The 21161-nt window shown below is 32.4% G+C and overlaps 1 protein-coding gene and 1 long non-coding RNA gene across 2 annotated transcripts; one reads left to right on the top strand and one right to left on the bottom strand.

Moving 5' to 3' along the window:
* Window positions 1-15206: 15206 nt before the first annotated feature.
* LOC112738065 (uncharacterized) lies at window positions 15207-16736 on the top strand. Its single transcript, XR_003169226.2, has 4 exons — window positions 15207-15425; window positions 15518-15583; window positions 16229-16279; window positions 16436-16736. It is a non-coding gene; the product is annotated as an uncharacterized lncRNA (long non-coding RNA).
* A 662-nt stretch (window positions 16737-17398) lies between these two features.
* LOC112738064 (sugar carrier protein C-like) lies at window positions 17399-19467 on the bottom strand. Its single transcript, XM_025788335.2, has one exon. The coding sequence runs from the start codon at window positions 19236-19238 to the stop codon at window positions 17688-17690; it is 1551 nt and encodes a 516-aa protein (XP_025644120.1). The 5' UTR covers window positions 19239-19467; the 3' UTR covers window positions 17399-17687.
* Window positions 19468-21161: the final 1694 nt, after the last annotated feature.

Genomic DNA, 21161 nt, shown 5'->3' with positions numbered 1-21161 from the left:
CTTTTCTATGTATTATTGTATTTCACATAATTATGAATTCACTGTGTTTAATTCTAAGGTTTCTTTGAATGTCTTTCAAAATTTACAGGCTTTTGTGGGATTAATTTTTTTATTGCAAACTGTTATATTTTAATGTAAATAGATTTTCGTAATTTTTGTGTTGGAGTTGTGTGTAATTATGATACTGTTATTCTTCACTGTTGTTGACATTTGGCCAATACTTGATTCGGATTTGTTTTTGGATTGTGCTCTCTCTTTTTTCTTATTGCTTTAGTTGTTATATTTTCATGTTAAAATCTATGCTGATAAGAATCAAACTAGGATGTGAAGATTTCTGCCATTGAAATATCTCCAAAGCCTGTAGTTATCGGGAGCTCTACTACCTTTAAAAGCAAGAAATTTGGAAAAGGTATACCGTTTTTTTATGTTCATTTCTATGTCAGGTTGAAAAAAAATTACCAATGAGAAAAAAATTGATTAGTTGATTTTGAATTAGTGTGGGTAAGGAAATCCCTATCAATTTTTGTTTATTATTTATTTCCTTTGTATGATTGCCGAGTATTTGAACAATCAAGGGGTTTAGTTAATTGGTTCATGCTTTGAAGAAGAGCATAGTGTGTTAAATATGTGAATTATAAACTTTTTGTTATTTGAAAACTAAATGTTTAAAACTTTTTGTTCCCATGCCCAATGATTTGGTTATGTTTAAGGAAATAGTTAAGTAAAAAATTTAATTAGGTTTTGTTTAAGTTCGCATTGATTCCTTTTCCTGTATCTCCTTTAGATTCAAAGGTGTGTTATGGTTTTTCGGGTTTTTTTTTTGTGAAATTAATTTTTATTAATTTTTTTTAAATCATCATCCTGTTTTCTAGGTTTCTTTGTGTTTTAAGTAATTATTAATTCACTATTTTGAAATGTAAGGTTTCTAGGTATGCGTCAACCACTGGTTAGCGCAATCACCAAGTGCAGCATGTTCACTCCATATCCTCTAATGACACCATATCTTTACCTATTTCACAGGTACGCTTTTTAGATTTTTAGCTGCCTCTGAAAATCCTAATTTTAGCTACTTTTGTACCATATCTTTACCTATTGATTTAGATTTCTTTTTCAATGTGTAGGTGAATAATTGTTTGAAGGCTATGGGTTCAGTGCTTGGGTTTGAGGCAAAGTGTCATTCTGGTATTGTTTTTGGGTGGTTTTTGGCATCTCAGACTCATTCTGGTTATTATTTGCCATTTCGTTTTGAATTCATTGTGTGAGAGTACACTGGCCTGATTGCTGGACTGAATTTTTACTTTATTACTTACTTCCACTTTATCTTCTTTTTCCAGGAAAGTGAAGGAAAGTTAAATATTTTAACAATCCAATGTGGCCAGTGTGTGATACATACACTTGCATGACTATAATGTTTGATCACAAAAATTATAAACTTTGGATTTGTAATGGCGATAATAATTCTTCTTTTGATGCTGGTGATGGTCGAAAAGGGGTTTGAGCGACTCATTCAGTGGAATATGGTTTAAGGAGTTTCAAGTAATTGCATATTTAGAAAATGAATGATTCTACTTCATTTTTCGACTTCTCTTTAAAAGTAGCTCAATTTCATAGACTTTTAGTATCTAACAATCTAATGGAGCAAAATGTGGTATGGCTGATTTGCCTTGATTATGACAACGCTCCTTCCGACAATTTTAAATCATCTTCAACCGGTGCATACAAGGTATCTATTTTTTTTTTCTATTGGAATTTATTGCTAGCTGTCTCTGTAATGCTTATTAGGCTGTTTATACTTTTTGTTGATTTTATACTATTGTGTTAAAATTTTATTTATGCAGTTAGTGCAATATTAATCACTTAGATGTTACTTATTACAAAATATATTCTTTTTGTGCATTTTGCAGACGAAATGCAGGTAATCCTAATTGTGTATCACAGTGATTTATATTAATATATAATAATACTTTTTGTTTTATTAATATTTTTGTGTATTTGATAGTTTATTTAGTCTTTTATCATTAAAGCTCAAAGATGGATTTTTCTGTGGAAATTTTTTTTCCTTCTTCAATATTCACTTTTTCTTTCTGCTCGAAAAATGGAGTAGAGCAATGGAAAGGTCTCAAGGCATTGAGCCAGTAAAACAGGAATATTTGCTGGTTGGAGCTGGATTCGAAGGGAAGAGGCTCTAATATTGGCTTATTGAAACCTAGCTTATTACTCTAAAGATTTTATATCTACTGCAGAATATTAATATTTGTTTTTTAGTATCTATTAATTGAAAAAATGAGTTTATATTTCTATGAATTTTCTTAGACTTTATATTTGATGGGTTGGTATAGTTTGAGTAAGATGTATGCAATGCATTTGAGTTTTGGTGGACTTTAACTCATTCCAGGTATTGATCTATGATATTGAATAAGATGTATAGCTTATAATCAATTTTATATTTTTTTTAATAGATAGTCACATGGTAGGTTGGTAATATGAGGGTGAATGTTACAAATTTGATCAAAGAAAGTATTCCGAGCTACCCTCAAAAGAGTACTAAGATCCGGGGAGCACAAAGCAGGCGGTCTTAGGAGCAATTGAGCATAGCACACAGGCATATTATAAAATGTGAGTCCCTCAGGTATGAATACCTTATAACTTCTCTCATTGTAAAGGATTTGATCCTCCCACCCTCTGAATCATTAATTGCTTCAAACACTCCGGGCTTTTTAACTAGGAATCGTAGGAGTGGAGTGCAGTAGTGGGTCATTTCGAAGAGGAGTGCCTCCCGCGCATTATTTGGAACCCAATTAGCAAATGTATATATGAGCTCAAAAGTTTTACTCTCCCATACTCTTAATTATTTATTTAAACTGGCTAATTTTATTATCCATTTGTGTAGATTGCTGATGAAGTTGAGTTCTTTTTATTTGGAATTGATGACCTTACCCAAATGACATTTGGGTATAGTAGAGATGATGTTAAAAAATTTCTTTCCATTTACCTATCAAGCGGCATTCTGCAGAGTGATCTGTTTGAGGTTAGTTGTGTAACGTTTATTTGCTCATTGAGGATATGTGAAAGATGGTTCTTGAAATTTTTGAACTCTTTGACAATAATATTAAATGTTCAACTATTAAACTGAATTTTGAAGACTCTTGCAGGGTTCTAATTGAAAGGCTTGCAACACCTTAAGTTGTAGTTTAAGAAATCTGTTAATCTGGTGTAAGAGGGTTGAATGACTAGCTTCAAGTTCTTTGGTTGTTCTGTTGTTAGAGCTCCTTTCAGTTCTTAACTGCTTTGTTACATTTTAGCATCCAGTCCTTTTTGTTTTATGTGAGCATTTGTTGTAGAGCTTCTGTTCATTATGTTTTTTGTATTTTTTTAAGTGCTTCTATTATTTTATGATTTTTGTTTCAAATTGATTTTGAAAACTTGCAAAGAATTTGACCTAATTTTACTAGATTCAAGTATTGTTAGTTAGGTTGAATCAGATAATTAGTAACATTCTGCTTCTGTTTTCTCGAATAATATTCTTGGGGGGTACTATAGTTGTGCTTGATAAACATTGCTGATTATACTTTGCTAATAACAACAATTGATAATTTAGATCCAATCATCTATCTATTATTAAGGTTTTGTATAATTGAACAACATATAATAAAAAACATAGAGTTTCAAGATAATATATATTGTGTAGCTAAATTTCAAATAATGAAAAAGCTCTAATTTTTAGGAAATCTTTTTAAAGAAAAATTAATTGGATGTGGTTTGATCACTAAATAGAAGTGAGTGGACTAATCAGGTTTTGCATGACTATACCATAGATGAAGAAGAACTCGATAGATACATGCATGACACTAATAGTGTATGTGTTAACGTAATCACATTTTTTAAGTTGTACCTGAAATAGTAGTCATTTCATGTTCTTAATTTTGCTGTTGTGATGCCAGCTTGGTGGAATCAATTTCTTTCTTTCAATGGAGTGTTCTTCTTTTATAAGCACAATTATCGAGTACAGCAGGTTCGCTCCATATCCTCTAATGACACCATATCTTTTTCTATTTCATAGGTACGTTATTTAGATTTTTAGCCGCCTCTGAAAATCCTAATTTTAGATATTTTTGTACCATATCTTTACCTACTGATTGAGATTTCTTTTTTGATGTGTAGGCGAATAATTGTTAGAAGACTATGGCTTCAGTGCTTGAGTCTGAGGCAAAATATCATTCTGCTGTTGTTTCTGGGTGGTTTTCAGCATCTCAGACTCATTCTGGTTGTTATATGCTATTTCGTTTTGAATTCATTGTGTGATAATATACCAGCCTGATTGTTGGATTGAATTTTTACTTTGTTACTTTCACTTTATCTTCTTTTTCCTGGCAAGTGAAATATTTTAATAATCCAATGTGACCAGGTGTGTGATACATACACTTGCATGACTATGATGTTTGATTACAAAAATTACAAACTTTTGGATTTGTAATGGCAATAATAATTCTTCTTTTGATGCCGGTCATGGTAAAAAAGGAGTCTGAGTTTTGGGTGCAATTAGGACTCATTCAGTGGAATATGGTTTAAGGAGTTTCAAGTAGTTGCATATTTAGAAAATGAATGGTTCGACCTCATTTTTTGGCTTTCTCTTTAAAACTAGCTCAATTTCATAGACTTTTCGTATCTGACAATCTAACCTGAAGTTTTATTCAGTTTGATCTACTTCTATTTTGGTTGAAGGTTAAGATTGGGCTGGGTTGTCAACGGAGCAAATGGTGGTATGGCTGATTTGCCTTGATTATGACAACACTCCTTCTGGCAGTTTCAAATCATCTTTAACTGGTGCATATAAGGTATCTAGTTTTTATCTATTGGGATTTTATTTCTAGCTGTCTGTTTCATGATTATTAGGTTGTTTCTTCTTTTTGTTAATTTTATACTATTGTGTTAAAGTTTTTTTCATGTTGTTGGTGCAATATTAATCACTTAGATGTTACTTATTACAAAACATATTCCTTTTGTGCATGTTGCAGATGAAATGCAAATAATCCTAATTGCGTATCACAGTGATTTCATATTAATATATAATAACATTTTCTATTTTATTAAGATTTTTGTGAATTTGATAGTTTTTTATTTAGTCTTTTATCATGAAAGTTCAAAGATGAAATTTTTTAGGAATTTTTTTCTTCTTCTTCGTCAATATTCAATTTTTCTTTCTCCTCAAAAAATGGACTAGAGCAAGGGAAAAGTCTCAAGGTATTGAGCCAGTAAAACAGGGATATTTGCTGATTGGAGCTGAATTCGAAGGGAAAAGGCTCTTATGCATATTTAGTAGATGTTCCATGTTATGATTTGGTTTAAGTGAATTTTCTAGAGAAAAAAATTCTGCTTCATTTGTAAATTGACTTCTTAAAACTTAGCTTATTACTCTAAAGATTTTGTGTCTACTGCAGAATATTAATATTTGTTTTTTAGTATCTATTAATTGAAAAAAGGAGTTTATATTTCTATGAATTTTCTTAGACTTTATATTTGATGGGCTGGTGTGGTTTGAGTAAGATGTATGCATTTCACTTGAGTTTTGGTGGACTTTAACTCATTCCAAGTATTGATTTATAATATTGAATAAGATGTATAGCTTATAATCAATTTTATGTTTTTTTTTTTAAATAGATAGTCACATGGGCTGGTAACATGAGGGTGAACGCTACAAATTTGATCAAAGAAAGTATTTCGAGCTACCCTCAAAAGAGTACTAAGATTCGGGAGGCACAAAGCAGGTGGTCTTAAGAGCAATTGCTCAAGAGCTATGTTCCACCAAACATCAAATCCAAGTATAGCACACAGACATATTATAAAACGTGAGTCTCTCAGGTATGAATACCTTATAGCTTCTTTGACGGTAAAGGATTTCATTTTTTTGAACAGCCCATAACTATCCCAAAGTTAGTTGATGGGACAAGTGATTCTTCATCTTTTTATGCATGATAGATTTCTATTAACATTGAAAAATGACAACATTTTTATAAAAAAAAATTTATCCAACAAATAAATTATTTTAACACGATAAATCAAGGATTTTTTTATATACATAAATTATATTGGTTATGGTTCTTATTCATGTTTATCTTTTGAACTGTGTTGTTTATATTTTTAAATTGTATTTGATGTCGTATAATTTATGAAATTGAACAAGATACAATGTACTGTGAGGCAGGATTTCTATAGTCAATTCTAAGAAGTGATTATCAAAGTAAATGTTTTGAAAAGCAAGAACAGAAAGAATGAGTATAAACTTGGTTCTAATTGAAAAAGTTTCTGCAAACTATGAGAAGTTAATTGAGAAAGGATACTTATGTATTTTGAGTAGTGATAGAGTAAATAAATCTTTTACCTTTGATTAAAAATTGAGCAACAAAAATACTTTTACTATCGTAGGTAGTGACAACCTAAGAGGACTGAAAAAAGTCGAAACAAGAAACATAAATTAAGTATTAGCGGTTGATATTACTTGCTCTTTAAAATATATGAATCTTCTATTATTATTGTTAGTTTCAATATTTTGTATGCATATATTATCAAAAAGAAATTTTCGATCATGGTTGAAATTGAAAATTTAAATACATGTGGTCCTTAGAACTTGCAATCAGTAATTGAGAGTTTTTTATTTTGTGAATAGAGAGGCAACTGAGCAATTTAGATATGTGAATTTCGGAATCTTTTTTATTTCACCTTGGAATCACAAGAACCAACCAATTCAAATTCACCCCGATCATAACTTTTATGTGGTTGATTGAATAGATCAAGAAACACTTAACAACATATGTAGAGTCTTCCACATAAAATATAATAAGAATAGTGAGCCTTCATCACTTGATGTGACGGTGCTATCTGGGTCTGAACCATTTGATGATGAGTTCTCATCAAACGACGATGAAGATGATGATGAAAATGACACATTGAAAGGTGTTGATCCTCTTAATCCAATAGATTTGTCTCGTGCAAGCAATTCATCAATTGAGGTCAGCGAAGAAAGTAATGAAACAAGAGAACTGTCTGACAATGGGTAATGCTAAATGTAACTTTTTCTCTTTTGTCTTGCATTTTCATATCGTGGTACATATAGATATCTTTTGCTGTGGTGACTAACGTGTTTAAATATCTTGAATCAGATACACTCCATGTGTTTCTTATGAGAAGACCATCACATGTTCCGACTTGATTTTAAGAGAGTTGTTTCTTTTTTTTTTTACAAACTTATGAAATATTAGTTGTGTATCTGTTATTGATTACATAGCAAAATTCTCTATGGACTCTAACTATGAATCATTCATTGCAGTATCTGGCCTATAATTTTGCTACATATCTTAAACTGTCTGGAGATGGAGATGGTTCAGTTTAGAATATCACTGATCCACCTTCTAGCGTAGACAAGAATATATTCTTTTTCCATCTGAAAAGTGGAGGAAGAAATAGAAAATGAAAGTTTGGGGTTGAATAGAAAAAATATTGTAAACTATACAAGTTAAAGAGAGGGGACAAGATTATCTTGAATCTGGCCTCCCTATCGAACTGCCATATAGAGTTATTGATTGAGAGATCTTAGGCCTTATAAACAAGAGACTCCTATGTGACACATATTTTAAACTATATGTTAAATTGTGTTGTAGATATTTTGTTTTCTTATTAATAGGTATCTTGACAATCTATATTTTTAAAGTTATACATAATAGTAAATTACATCTCTGTTGGACTCTTTTTTTTTTTGTGTCTAACAATTTTTATTATATTTTATTATCTTAAAAAACATGTTAGCATTCATTAACATATTGGATAATTATTCTATTATTTTATTTTAATGTTGCCATAATTTTGTTATTATCAAAATTTAATACAACATACATATTTTTATAGAATATATTTTGGTTATATCTTAGTATTATTTTTTTAAAAAATCTTTTAAGTTATATGAGTTCCGTGCATTGCACGGGTTATCATGCTAGTATATAAAAAAGGGGGTAAAATATATATTATATTATTATGTGTGTGTTAGAGAGAAGGGGGGAGGGGCCGGGGACGTGTATATATATATATATATATGTATATAGGAAGGGTGCAGGATATATATATATATATATATAAAAGTGAATCTAATTAGGGGGTGTTGGGTTTAATGGTTAATGAATGAGGGGGGTAGGTGGGGGTGATCACGAGAATAAGGGGATGAAGAAGGGTGTTGTGGGACCAGCTTGCATATTTTTTTTTTTTTACTCTCCTACGCTGAACTTGGAGATAGGCACAAATTTTTGGAAGTGTGCAGTTCCTATTCTAAAATAGCTGTATGATCAAAACACACGTAAAACGAAAGAAAAACGGTAAAAACTCAATAAAAATCAAATAAATAAGAAAACCACTATTACGAAAAATAACTAAGGATATGAAATTATCGGGTTGTCTCCCGACAAGCGTTTCTTTACCGTCACTAGCTTGACGGTCAGCTCCTCTAAGGAGGAGGATCATAGAGGCTCAGCTCTTCACCCCTTACTTTGAACTTCTTTCCTGTGTCTCCATAAAGTAGCTCAATATGCTCCAGAGAGAGGATTCTGTTTACTGTATAAATCCACACTAGATTGTTAGTCAACACCACTTTCATTCCTGGGGAGAAACCTTCAGTGGGGATCTTTTTGTTTCTCCATCCTCTGGGTACTTTCTTCTTTTTAGGAACCTCCTCCTTGGTGGATGATGCATTCTCGACACCAAACTTAAGTTTGATGTCAGGAGAAATTTTATTGATTGTCACCAAAGGGGGTTTGAGCTGCAGATTCTGCTGTGCATCATCAGGGGGTTCTTGAAGGTTTGGATAAATAAGCTCAGTCTGCATGCACCTCTCTTCTTCACCTGCTGAATGTATATCTTTGAAGACATGAAAGACTAGTTGCTCATTATGCACTCTAAGCACTAGTTCACCTTCTTCCACATCAATCAGAGCTCTTCCAGTGGCTAGGAATGGTCTTCCTAGAATTATAGAGGCATTCTCATCCTCCCCTGTGTCAAGAATCACAAAATCTGCTGGGAGGAAGAACTTACCCACTTTGACCAAGATATTCTCCACTAATCCATATGCAGACTTTATAGATTTGTCTGCCATCTGTAATGCTATCCTTGTGGGTTGTGCCTCTTGGATTTGCAGCTTCTTCATCACAGACAAGGGCATCAAATTGATGCCTGCTCCCAGATCACATAACGCTTTCTCAAAGGTTGTGCTCCTAATGGTGCATGGAATTTGAAAGCTCCCTAGATCTGGCATCTTCCTTGGCAAGTTATTCTGAATGATGGCACTACATTCCTTAGTCAGGACCACTGTCTCATCTCCCTTTAAAGGCTTCTTTTTTTACAACAATTCCTTCATGAATTTTACATAGAGAGGCATTTGCTCCAAAACCTCAGCAAAAGGAATATTGATTTGCAACTTTCTGAAGACTTCCAAGAACTTTGAAAACTGCTTGTCCTTGGTCTCCTTTTGAAGTATCTGATTTTGTTGAAATTCTGAGGTCTCTGAGGTTGGTCCCTCCACCCAAAATTTGGGTGATTTCTCCACCCCTGATTGTATGTCTTAGAGTATGGATCATTATTGGAATTTCTAGGACCACTCCCCATGTAATTGACCTGTTCAGAAAAGGATTGAGCATAATCATAATTATTATTTTGCACAAAATTACCTGTCATGTCATAAGAGACCTCTTGAGGAGGATTTTGGGTGTTGATAGCTGAGACTTGCATGCCACCCATCTGTTGAGTAAGTAGATTTATTTGCTGAGACATAAGCTTGTTCTGGGCAAGAATAGCATTAAGAGCTTCTACTTCTATAACACCCTTCTTCTGAGGAGCCTCAGAGTTCATAGGATTCCTGTTAGATGAGTATAAATATTGGTTGCTAGCAACCAATTCAATAAGCTCAATAGTCTCCTCCGGTGTCTTCTTCTTGTGTAATGAACCACCTGCAGAATTATCTAAGCACATCTTGGACATTTCACCCAAACCTTCATAAAATATATCTAGTTGGGTCCATTTGGAGAACATGTCCGGAGGGCATTGCCTAGTCAGTAGCTTATATCTCTCACAAGCTTCATAAAGAGTTTCACCATCCTTCTGCCTGAAAGTCTGAACCTCCACCCTAAGCTTAGTCAGCTTCTTTGGTGGGAAAAATTTAGTAAGAAACTCAGTAACAACCTTGTCCCAAGTATCCAAACTCTCCTTGGGTTGGGAATCTAGCGATAGCTTTGCTCCATCCCTCAGAGCAAACGAGAAGAGCATGAGTTTGTACACCTCTGGGTTCACTCCATTTGTCTTCACAGTATCACAAATCTGCAGAAAATTAGAAATAAATTGATTTGGATCTTCGTGGGGAAGACCGTGATACTGGCAGTTTTGTTGCACCAGGGTGACCGATTGTGGCTTCAACTCAAAGTTGTTCGCAGCTATAGGAGGAACCACAATGCTTTTTCCATAAAGATCCGCAGTAGGAGCAGAATAAGAGCCAAGCACTCTCCTTTGTTGATCATTCCCATTCGGATTTGCCACATTAGCATTAGCAGCATCATTAGGATCCATAGTGGATTCTGCAGCCTTGTAAAGTCTTGCTTGTTTGCAAACGCCGCCTGAGAGTTCTTTCAGGTTCAGGATCAAAGTCTAAGAGATATTCTGTCTCTTTTCCTGCGCATAAACAAACAGAAGACAAGAAAAGATGGAACTCTCTACGTCAGAGTGCAGAGAATTTCCAGTGAGGTAACTTGAGTAAAGAGATAAAAATATTGAATAAAACAAAAAAAGACTAAAATTTGAAAATTACTAGTAAAATTACGACTAAAAATTTTCGAAATTATTAGGCAAATTAAATAAGAAAAATTAAAATAAGACTAACTAGGAAACACCAAACTTAATTTTAGAAATTAAGAAAAATTACTAGTAGTAAATTCGAAAATAATAAGGTATAAATTAAATAAAAATTAAAACTAAAACGACTAATCTAAGCAATCAAGCAACGAATAGTTGTTAATCACTAATAATCCCCGGCAACAGCGCCAAAAACTTGGTGCGAAATTTACAACCACAAACTAACCGGCAAGTGCACCGGGTCGTACCAAGTAATACCTCAGGTGAGTGAGGGTCGATCCCACGAGGATTAATGGATCAAGCAACAATGGTTGATTAATTTACTTAGTTAGACAAGCAGAAAATGGTTTTGAGAGTTCAAAGAGCATTAAACAGTAAATTCAGAATATCAGAAGACAGGCAAGTAAATAATTTGGGAATAAAATATGGAGAAAGCAGTTAAGGCTTCAGAGTTATCTATTTTCCGGGTTGACTTTTCTTATTAATTTATTTTAATCATGCAAGATTTAATTCCTGGCAAACTATATATGACTAAACCCTAATTCCTTAGACCTTTTTAGTCTCCTCTGAAATTCATCAACCGCTAATTCCTTGGTCAATTAATTTCAATTAGAGGGTGAAGTTCAATTCTAGTTTATATGCCACAAAAATCCTAATTATCCAAACATAAGAGGATTATATGTCACGTATCCTGTTAAGTCCAGATAATTAGAATTTAGGAGAAATTATTTTCAAGCTGTTGTTCAAGTAAAGAGATTTTCCAAGTTATACAAGAACTCAATTAGAAAGAGGGTCATACTTCCGTTCCACCCAAATTCATAAAACAAAGAACGAAAACAATTCTTGAATTATAAATCAGTACATGAATTAAAATAGACAAAAATAATAGAATCAATCCATACAATAGACTGAGCTCCTAACCTTAACAATGGAGGTTTAGTTGCTCATGACTCAGAGAAAAACTAGGATTCAGGTACAGAATGAGATGGAATAATCCCCAGAAGAAAAATTTCTTCTTTTTATATCTAATCCTAATTAATTTAAAATCTATTTTCTAAAATTAAAATAATATCTTTTCCTATTTTAAAATAAAATTTAAATTTAAATCAGAATTAATTAAATAATCCGCGCCTTGTAACGTGGGGACCACTTGGCTTCACTGGATCCATGCCTAACTTGGCTAAGAGCTGCGCCTAACTTCATGCTGTTCACCACACAAGGCACCTTACTTGGACTGAAGAGGAGGCAATGTGCCTTACTTGGAGGAGAGCAAATGTTGCGTGTTGTTGTTGTTTCTTGCGCCTAACTTGAGAAATCTCAAGTTAGGCTCAGCCTTGGCAGAGTTAATGGAAGAGAAGTATAGACTATTATATATCGTTGGAAAGCTCTAGAAGTTAGCTTTTCAACACCACTAGAATTACGTCCATTGGACCTTTGTAGCTCGAGTTATTCAGGTTTGAGTGCAGAGAGGTCAGGGTTGACAACATCATTCGCCTTCTTCTCTTTTTCTGCGGAAACTCCATCAAATCTAGCCAAATGCTACCTAAAATAAACAGAATTGCACAAGACTCAAAGTAGCATCCATAGTGGCTAAAAGATAATTAATTCTTGATTAAACTCAACAATTTAAATGTAAATTCACTAGAAAAAGATAGGAAAGATGCTCATGCATCAGGGGTCAACAATAAGCTCAATCCCATCCTGCCCAAGAGCTTCCTCCGCAGCATAACCATACATATTTTCGGCACTCGGCTTCTTGCAAAATCATTGCAAATCAAATCCAAGAGAGTGAAAGGGCAGAAAAAACTCTAAATGTAGGTCCCTCACTCCCCACAATTCATGCAATCAACAAGACAAGGACAGAACATATCAAAACCAACATGCACATCCATTTTTAACTAATACGGGTTGCACTGCGAAGATGAGCGGACGAGAGAGACGACAGAGGGAGAGGGAGAGAAAAGACATCCATGAATTGAAAAGGCATAATGATTAACTAACCTCCAAGCGTTGAGGCAGCGTCTTGCACGGCGGCGGCGGAAGCAGGTTGCGGCGTCGTCTGAGGCGTGTTGCGGCGGTAAGGATTGGCGAACGAGAGATACAACAGAGGAAGAGGATGAGAGAATGGCGGTGATTGAAATTGGATGAAAAAACCTAAGCTAACAAACATGCTTCTCTTCTCTGAATCTGAAATTAAAAGGAAAAGGAAAAAAAAGTGTAAAAAACAAAAATTAGAAGGGTCAATATCTAATTATTAATGTTTTTTAAAAGAAAGGAGTATATTTTATAATTATTTTAATGATGATTAATCATACTTCTACATAAAAGTAGGAGTAAAAAATCCATGGCCTGATAATTTACTAGATAAAACTACAAAAATTAGACAAAAATGCAAAAAAAAAGTATTCAATTAAACTAAAAAATTTAAATTGAATAACCACTCAAATTTTTATTCAAATAGAAATAAAACGAATCTTAAATAATTAAAAACTCTAAAATGATAAGGTTACTATGAGAAAATTTTTTAAATTTATTTATTCATTAAATTTAAACTTAAAATAATGAATTCTTTTAAAGAGAAATGTTAAGAAGTTAATTAATTTTTTTAGTTTAATTATTTTTTTAAAATTTAACAATATATTTTATTCTATATTTTTAAACATTTAATGATTAACGACAAGAACAATAAATTTTGACTATTCTTGGGCATTCTGTTTCTTTCAAATTCTAAAACATACAAACTGAAAATTTATAAAACTCTCAAGACAATCCTCCAGACAACTATTTCCCCTTCCTCCTTTTGTCAATCTCCAGCGTCACTCTCTTGTTGGGCGTCGAGTTCGCCGTCGACGAAGAAGCTTTGCAACCGTTTCTTGAGTGGTTCACATACGGTTCTCTCTCTCTCTCTCTCTCTCTCTCTCTCTTTCATTTTCGATCTCTGTCTCTCTCACACACTTTCGATTTCTCTCTCTCGTTTTCTTCTGTTAGTTGCAGGAGATACTAAATAAGAGTAAATTGATTGCTATTGATGCTGGAAACAGGGGCTACCCTCCGAATAAGGTATGTAAGTTGATGATTACGATGTTTTTGACACCAAATTTTTGATGATTTAATGATGACACTGATCTGAAGTAGTTAACATCGTTGTTAAGTTTGCATAAAGTCATAAGTTGAAAAGTTGTTTTTCACAGTGAGTACTTTTGAGTTTGTGGTGTTTGAAATTTAAAGGGAGAAAATGAAGGTTAGATGGTGAATTGGTAATTGAATTTTAGAGGACATAACCTAGTAAAAAATTTAGGATAGAGAATACAAAGAATACCAAAAATTTTATAATGATAAAAACTCACTTTTTTTCATAATAAAAAATTTTATTGAAAGTAAGTCGGCACCTCATTTAATAATAAAAGATAGAATAAATATGTAAAGTAATTTTTAATTAATCAATATTAATCTTTTTTATTATAAAATTAATTTTTTAGCTCTTATTTTTTAGAAGATTTAGGATTAGAAGTTAGGATTTAAAAATTTATAATTAGAAGTTAAGATAAAAAATATTTTTTAAAAAATTAACTGATACTAACAAAAGAAAATTAACTCTCTAATTAAATCCTTAATAATAAATAGGTGATTAACACTATACTTAACGTATATGCTAACACAAATTTTTTTGATGGAACAAATTGAATCTAGCTTTTGGTTTTTGTTTTTGATCTTTATCTTTTGCTCATTGAGACAATAATTTCTCATTTCTTCGAGTTGTAAATTGTGACCATGCTCTATTAAAATTATACTTCTTCAATTCGGTGTGTCAACTAAGACTTCGTTCAATTCGCAGCTGTTATTCTTGAGTTCCTCCATTTCGTGATTGCCAAACTTAAAATAGGGTGTCAGATGTGCATAGTGGTCCTTGTATCCATTTCATGTGCATCATGCTTGAAATGGAGTGTAATTTTATTTTGTGAATGCTATCCCTGAAATGATCATCTGTATTTTATTCCAACTTTTTATCTATGTGTAGTTTGAAAAATAATGATTTATATATATATTTAAATAAAAAAGTTGGGCCATACACAACCGTACAGCTGAAATGTTTATTCAAATAAAAAAGAAACGAACCTTAAATAATTAAAAACTCTAAAATGATAAGGGTGGTATGAGAAAATTTTTTAAATTTATTTATTTATTAAATTTAAACTTAAAATTATAATAAATTTTTTTAAAAAGAAATATTAGGAGGTTAATTAATTCGTTTAGCCTAATAATTTTTTTTAAAATTTAATAATATATTTTATTCTATATTTTTAAAGATTAATAATTAAATGATAAACAAGGCAATAAATTTTGATGACTCTTCCCTTCTTCAGCATTCTTCTTCTTTCAAATTCTAAAACTTAAAAATTGAAAATTTATAAAACCCTCACCCAATCCTCCAGACAACCATTTCCCCTTCCTCCTTTTGTCAATCGCCGGCGTCACTCTCTTGCTTGGCGTCGAGTTCGCCGTCGACGAGGAAGCTTTGCCACCGTTTCTCCAGTGCTTCGCATACGGTTCTCTCTCTCTCTCTCTCTCCCTCTGCTCTCTTTCACCTTCGATCTCTCTCTCTCTCTTGCTCTCTCTCACTTTCTTCTGTTGGTTGCAGGGGATACTAAATAAGATTAAATTGGTTGCTATTGATGCTGGAAACAGGGGCTACCCTCCGAATAAGGTATGTAAGTTGATGATTACGATGTTTTTGACACTAAATTTCCTATGATTTGATGATGACACTGATCTGAGGTAGTTAACATCGTTGTTAAGTTTGCATAAAGTCACAAGTTAAAAAGTTGTTTTCCACAGCGAGTGCTTTTGAGTTTGTGGTGTTTGAAATTTAAGGGGAGAAAATGAAGGTTAGATGGTGAATTGGTGATTGAGTTTTGGAGCACATAACCTAGTCATGTGTTTGCTGTTTTTCATTGTTTTTCATGAACCAAAATTGCCTGCACTTGATATTCTTATTGCTTGCAATTCTTTTACTCTGCCAGATATTTGCAATTATGTCACCAAGAGCTAAAAAAAAAAGATAATTTTGTTTCATTACAATTTTGTTAGCTGAACTTGAATTTAATCAACTCAATTTAACTATTATGCATTTGTATTCTTTTACTTGTGTTCTACTTAACTATGATGCTCTTGATTCTCTTTTGCTGATATCCTACAATCAAACTTCAAGCTGTTTTGGATTAGAATTGAAGTTCTCTAGTTTGTATAAAGCATGTCTGCAGCATTCAATTTATTTGATATTAGCTTTCGTTAAAATTAAATGATGATATAGAATTTCACTTACAACGACAATGTATATTTCTTCTTCAAGTCGGGGGCTTGTCAAGAGTATGCTGCGGAAAAATCCAGAGCTTAGGCAAGCGTATGTTTACTTGCTTGACTTCATAACTGTTACTTTTCATCTTTTAACCTATGTATTAACTGGTGAAAAGTTGAAAATCAAAATCTACCCTTGCTGTTTGAATTTGCTACTAGTTCATTGATAAGTTCAATTTATTCCCTCTCTTTTGCTGAACAGATCTGCTACATATACTATCATCTACTCCGAGACATCCAAACCTCATTGAGCACACCAGTGAGAAAGCCAAGGAAGCTAAAGATATACAAGTGAGAAAGCTAGTGGATACATAGCTTATGCATCACAGAAACTCTTGGAAGCAAAAGGAACTACAGATTAAGTTATAGTGTTGTGTTTTAAATTGTTGTAGGAGCATTTGTTTGTATTTGTGAACATGTTATAAAAGCAAGTATATGAATGAATTAGATTGGCTGGTTTGTTGACATTGAATTCTTGAAATTAGATTGGCTGTTTTGGAAAATTCTTCTCTTCTTTACCTAGTTACAAACAAAACAAATGCAAAATCTGATTCAACAAGGTTTTCAAAACAACTAAAATTGTATATTGTCATAATTTCATATAAAGCATTAATATAGATGGGAATAACAACTTGCTAATAACATAAATGGTAGGAAACTATGAATTTGGCATATTGAAACATAGCATGAGTAAAAATTTTATGACAACTTGCTTGATTACTACATTCTTGATTAATATTCTTCCGTTTCCCTTAGTTGAAGAACTTCTACAACGCTAAACCAACTGGCTCAAAGATAAATACTAGTAGTAGCAAATAGCAACACCGAATCTCAATCTTGTTCTTGTAAATAACCTAACTCTTTCATAAATCACATTTATAATTAAAGCTAGTATCACAGTAAGTGAAGTTGGCTATAACATTGTAGTGTCCAATCATAAATCATATTCGCATCTAACCATATATCCATCAGAACTCCTCTCCCCATTACTAGAAACAAAGCCCAATTTTCATAAATAAATGACTTAACTCACCATGTTAATGTCTCTTAGCTGCAATTCCAGAGCCTCTGAACATTCATGGTGGTTTTTGAACAAACAAGCTACTAGTAATATTGCATCATATATAGATAATGTCATACGTGTTTTAAAATAGCATCAAATAGATTAAGATATGAAAATTTATATTTTTTTTTGTTATTGATTCTCATTAGCGCTGAAAAGTAAACAACAAATTAAGATATAAAGTTGCATGAGAAGAACATTTAACAATCACATTAAGTAAAACTATTAAAATTTGAAGAGCAAAAAAAAATGTATTCGACTAAATCAAATTTTGAACAAAACTTAATAACAAGTGAATTGTTTGCTAAAATAAAAAAAACCTTAAAAAAACAATAAAGTCTAAATCACTTTTGGTTCCTAATTAAAATGGAAACTGTCGTAAAGGATCTAATCAACATGAGTTATCCACTTTGGCATTAGCTTCTTCGCTTGCAGACTTGACAAATTTCTTCCAAAAAGAATGGTTTTGCCACACAACAGACATCTCTTCGATGGGAACTCCCTTAGTCTCAGGAAGAAACTTATGAATAAACCCGCTCATGACCAAAACAAAGAAAGCAAAGAAGATGAAAAGGCCAAATTTCATGTGGCAGAGCATGGAGGTGAATACTTGAGCAATTGCAAATGTGAAAATCATATTAACCGACACATTAATACTCTGAGCTGCAGATCTGACTTCAAGGGGAAATATCTCGCTAGGAACCAACCATCCAAGAGGACCCCATGACCATGCAAATCCCATCACATAGATGCATATAAATCCCACCACAAGGAACGCATACCATTTTGGCAAGATTCCGGGGTTTCCATCCACTCCAAACTTACTTGCTATCGCGGCGGTTATCACAATCTGACAGATAAACATCTGAGCACCGCCTTCGAGAAAGAGCTTGCGCCTTCCAACTTTGTCAACGGTAAAAATTGAAACAAAGGTAGCAAGCGCATTAAAGCCACCGGTGATCATGGAAGACATAAGAGAAGCGTTGCTGCCAAAACCAATGGTTCTGAACAAAACAGGAGCATAGAAAGTAATGACGTTCATGCCAGTGAGTTGCTGGAAGAAAGGAATGGCTATGGCCATCACGAGTTGAGGCCTATAATGCCTCTTCAACAGAGTGGCCCATGGGTGTTTCACTGCCATGGACGATTCACTCGCCTCAACAAGGTCCTTGAACTCTTCCTCCACGTCACTGGTTCCTCTAATCTTGATCAGCTCTTGCTTGGCTTTCTCATCTTTGCCACGCTCGATCAAGGAGCTCGGCGAGTCGGGGAGAAAGATTGCGCCGATGACGATCATGACGGCAGGGACAGCCGCGAAACCCAAGCTGTAGCGCCAGCCTTCACCGTTCTTCATCTTGGCGAAGAAATAGTTGAGGACGTTGGCCACAAAGATTCCAATGGTGATGGCCAATTGGAACATCATGTTAAGGGCTCCTCTGTATTTGTAAGGAGCAACCTCCGACACATAGATTGGAACAGACTGATTGGCACATCCAATTCCGAAGCCAAGCAACATGCGACCAACAATGAGCATCCACACTTTCTCAGCAAAGGCATTGAAACCGGCACCGACGAGAAACAGAATACCGCCGGACAACATGGTAAGACGCCTTCCAAAGATTCGAGTGATGGAAGATGCACAGAGTGATGCCACGAGAGCAGCCAGATACAGGGAGGATGTAAAGAGTGTCAAAACCTGGCTGTCAAACCTGCAATACTGATTGTCAGATGGCTTCATGTTCATCTCCTTTGCATACACGTCTGGGAAAAATTTCTTCAGAAAAGGATCCATCGATGTAACTCCACCTGAGATGCCAAGATCATATCCAAAAATTAGTCCTCCAAATGCAGCAACCATACACGTCACAAAAACCCGGAGAGTGAGTTTTCCCGGATATTGTTTCCCATTGCCAGACTCCTTTCCAATGAGTCCACCGGCCATTGTTATATTTGATCAGTTAATGGAATGGAAACAAAGGAGAAGAGAAAAAGAATCACTGATGATGAGGGAGAGATATGACTAAGAGAATAGAAGGGAAGAGAAAAGAAAGGACTAATGTCACGTTTGTAATTGAGTTGAGATCAGGAAAAGAATGCAAACACTGATATTTTATAGATCATTCAAGCTAGGGCAGTTATGACTTTTCCACCGAATTATTATCTTTTCTTTTATCTTTTATTATATTATCTATCTTTTGTTTAAGATAAACGGTTTTTTTTTATCTTAATTTAAAGATTTTAAACTCTCCAAAAAAATTGAATATATACATGTAAATAAGATTAAGATAAAGTTGATCAAATTTTAGATAAAAATTAAAAGATATAAATTAATGAATATTAAGATGTGATCAATATAAAAAAATAATGCATAAATATGAGATATCTACCTTTAAGTTTTGTATAACATAAAAGTTAATAAAAAATCTTACGGAACGACTTAAATTAACTATTACTATTTTTAATAATATTTAAATTGAAAACGATTTAATTTAAAAATAATAAATTATCTAGAAATTAAGGTTAAGTTTTCTTTGTTATAAAATCAAATATTAGTAAAAATAAATTAAAAAATAGTTTAATTTGATGCTCTGAATATTATATTTTAATTTTAAATTTATGCATTTAAATAACTTTTTATATATTTTATTTTTATGATTCGATATTTGTATAAAAAAAATTTATATTGGGCATGAAAATTAAATCTTAAAAGAAAGAGTCAATCACCTAAATAAAATGAATTATTAACCTCAATCTTATGATCACACACTTTCGAAAGCTGATCTTCAACTAAGTTATCCTCCCTAGTGAGGAAGCACACATTATGGTATTAAGGGACTGTTTTGGCAAATATTTTATCTTTTTTTATCTTTTATTATATTTAATTTTTATTGTTAGATGAGATGAGATGACTATAATTTTATTATATTTATTTATCTTTTGTTCAAGATAAATTTTTTTTTATCCTAATTTAAATAATGTTAACTCTCTACAAAAAAGATAGAATATATATATACAGATAAAATTAAGATAGAGATGATTAAGTTTTAAATAAAAATTAAAAGACCTAAATTAGAGGATATTAAAGTATTATCAATATAAAGATAATGTATAAATATGGGATATATGTTAAAATTTTAAATAACGAAAAAGCTAATAAAAAAACTTGACAGAACAATTTAAATAACTATCACTATTTTCTATCGTATTTAAATTGAAAATGATTTAATTTAAAAATAATAAATCATCTATGAGTGAAGCTAAGTTTTTTTTTCTCATGAAATTAAATATTTGTAAAAATAAATGAAAAAATAATTTAACTTGATACATTAATTATTGTATTTTATCTTTAAATTCATGCATTTACATAACTATTTCATATTTTTTACTTTTACGATTTGATATTTGTATAATTTTTTTTATATTGTGTATGAAAATTAAACTTTAAAAAAAGGTCACCTAAATAAAATGAATTGACTTTAATATTATCTAAATGTCATAAATTTGTTACAATTCTTCTGTTTTATCGTGTGCAAGTTGTAACGATTTAAATTTTATATGTAAACCTTTCTACAACGATTTAGTAGGTAAAGTCATTAGAGTAGTAAATCTTAGGGGCAGAGACAATAATAATCTAAGCACATACTGTTTGTATTACCGTGATTTATGTTTGGCAATTTTTATATTAAAATAGATTATAGTAAAATAAATATTATTTGAATTATATTACTCAAAATTACTTTTAGATGAAAAATTACTAAAAGAGATATCTATTTAAATAAATTTTTTTATATACATGCAAAATCAGAATACTAACAAAAATAATATAAAAAATATTTATCATATAAATAAAATAAATACAATAAAA

Source organism: Arachis hypogaea, chromosome 13 (genome assembly GCF_003086295.3).
Source record: "Arachis hypogaea cultivar Tifrunner chromosome 13, arahy.Tifrunner.gnm2.J5K5, whole genome shotgun sequence".
Lineage (NCBI taxonomy): Eukaryota > Viridiplantae > Streptophyta > Magnoliopsida > Fabales > Fabaceae > Arachis > Arachis hypogaea.
Note: the sequence above shows the minus strand (reverse complement) of the source record. Positions and strands in the feature narration are given on the sequence as shown.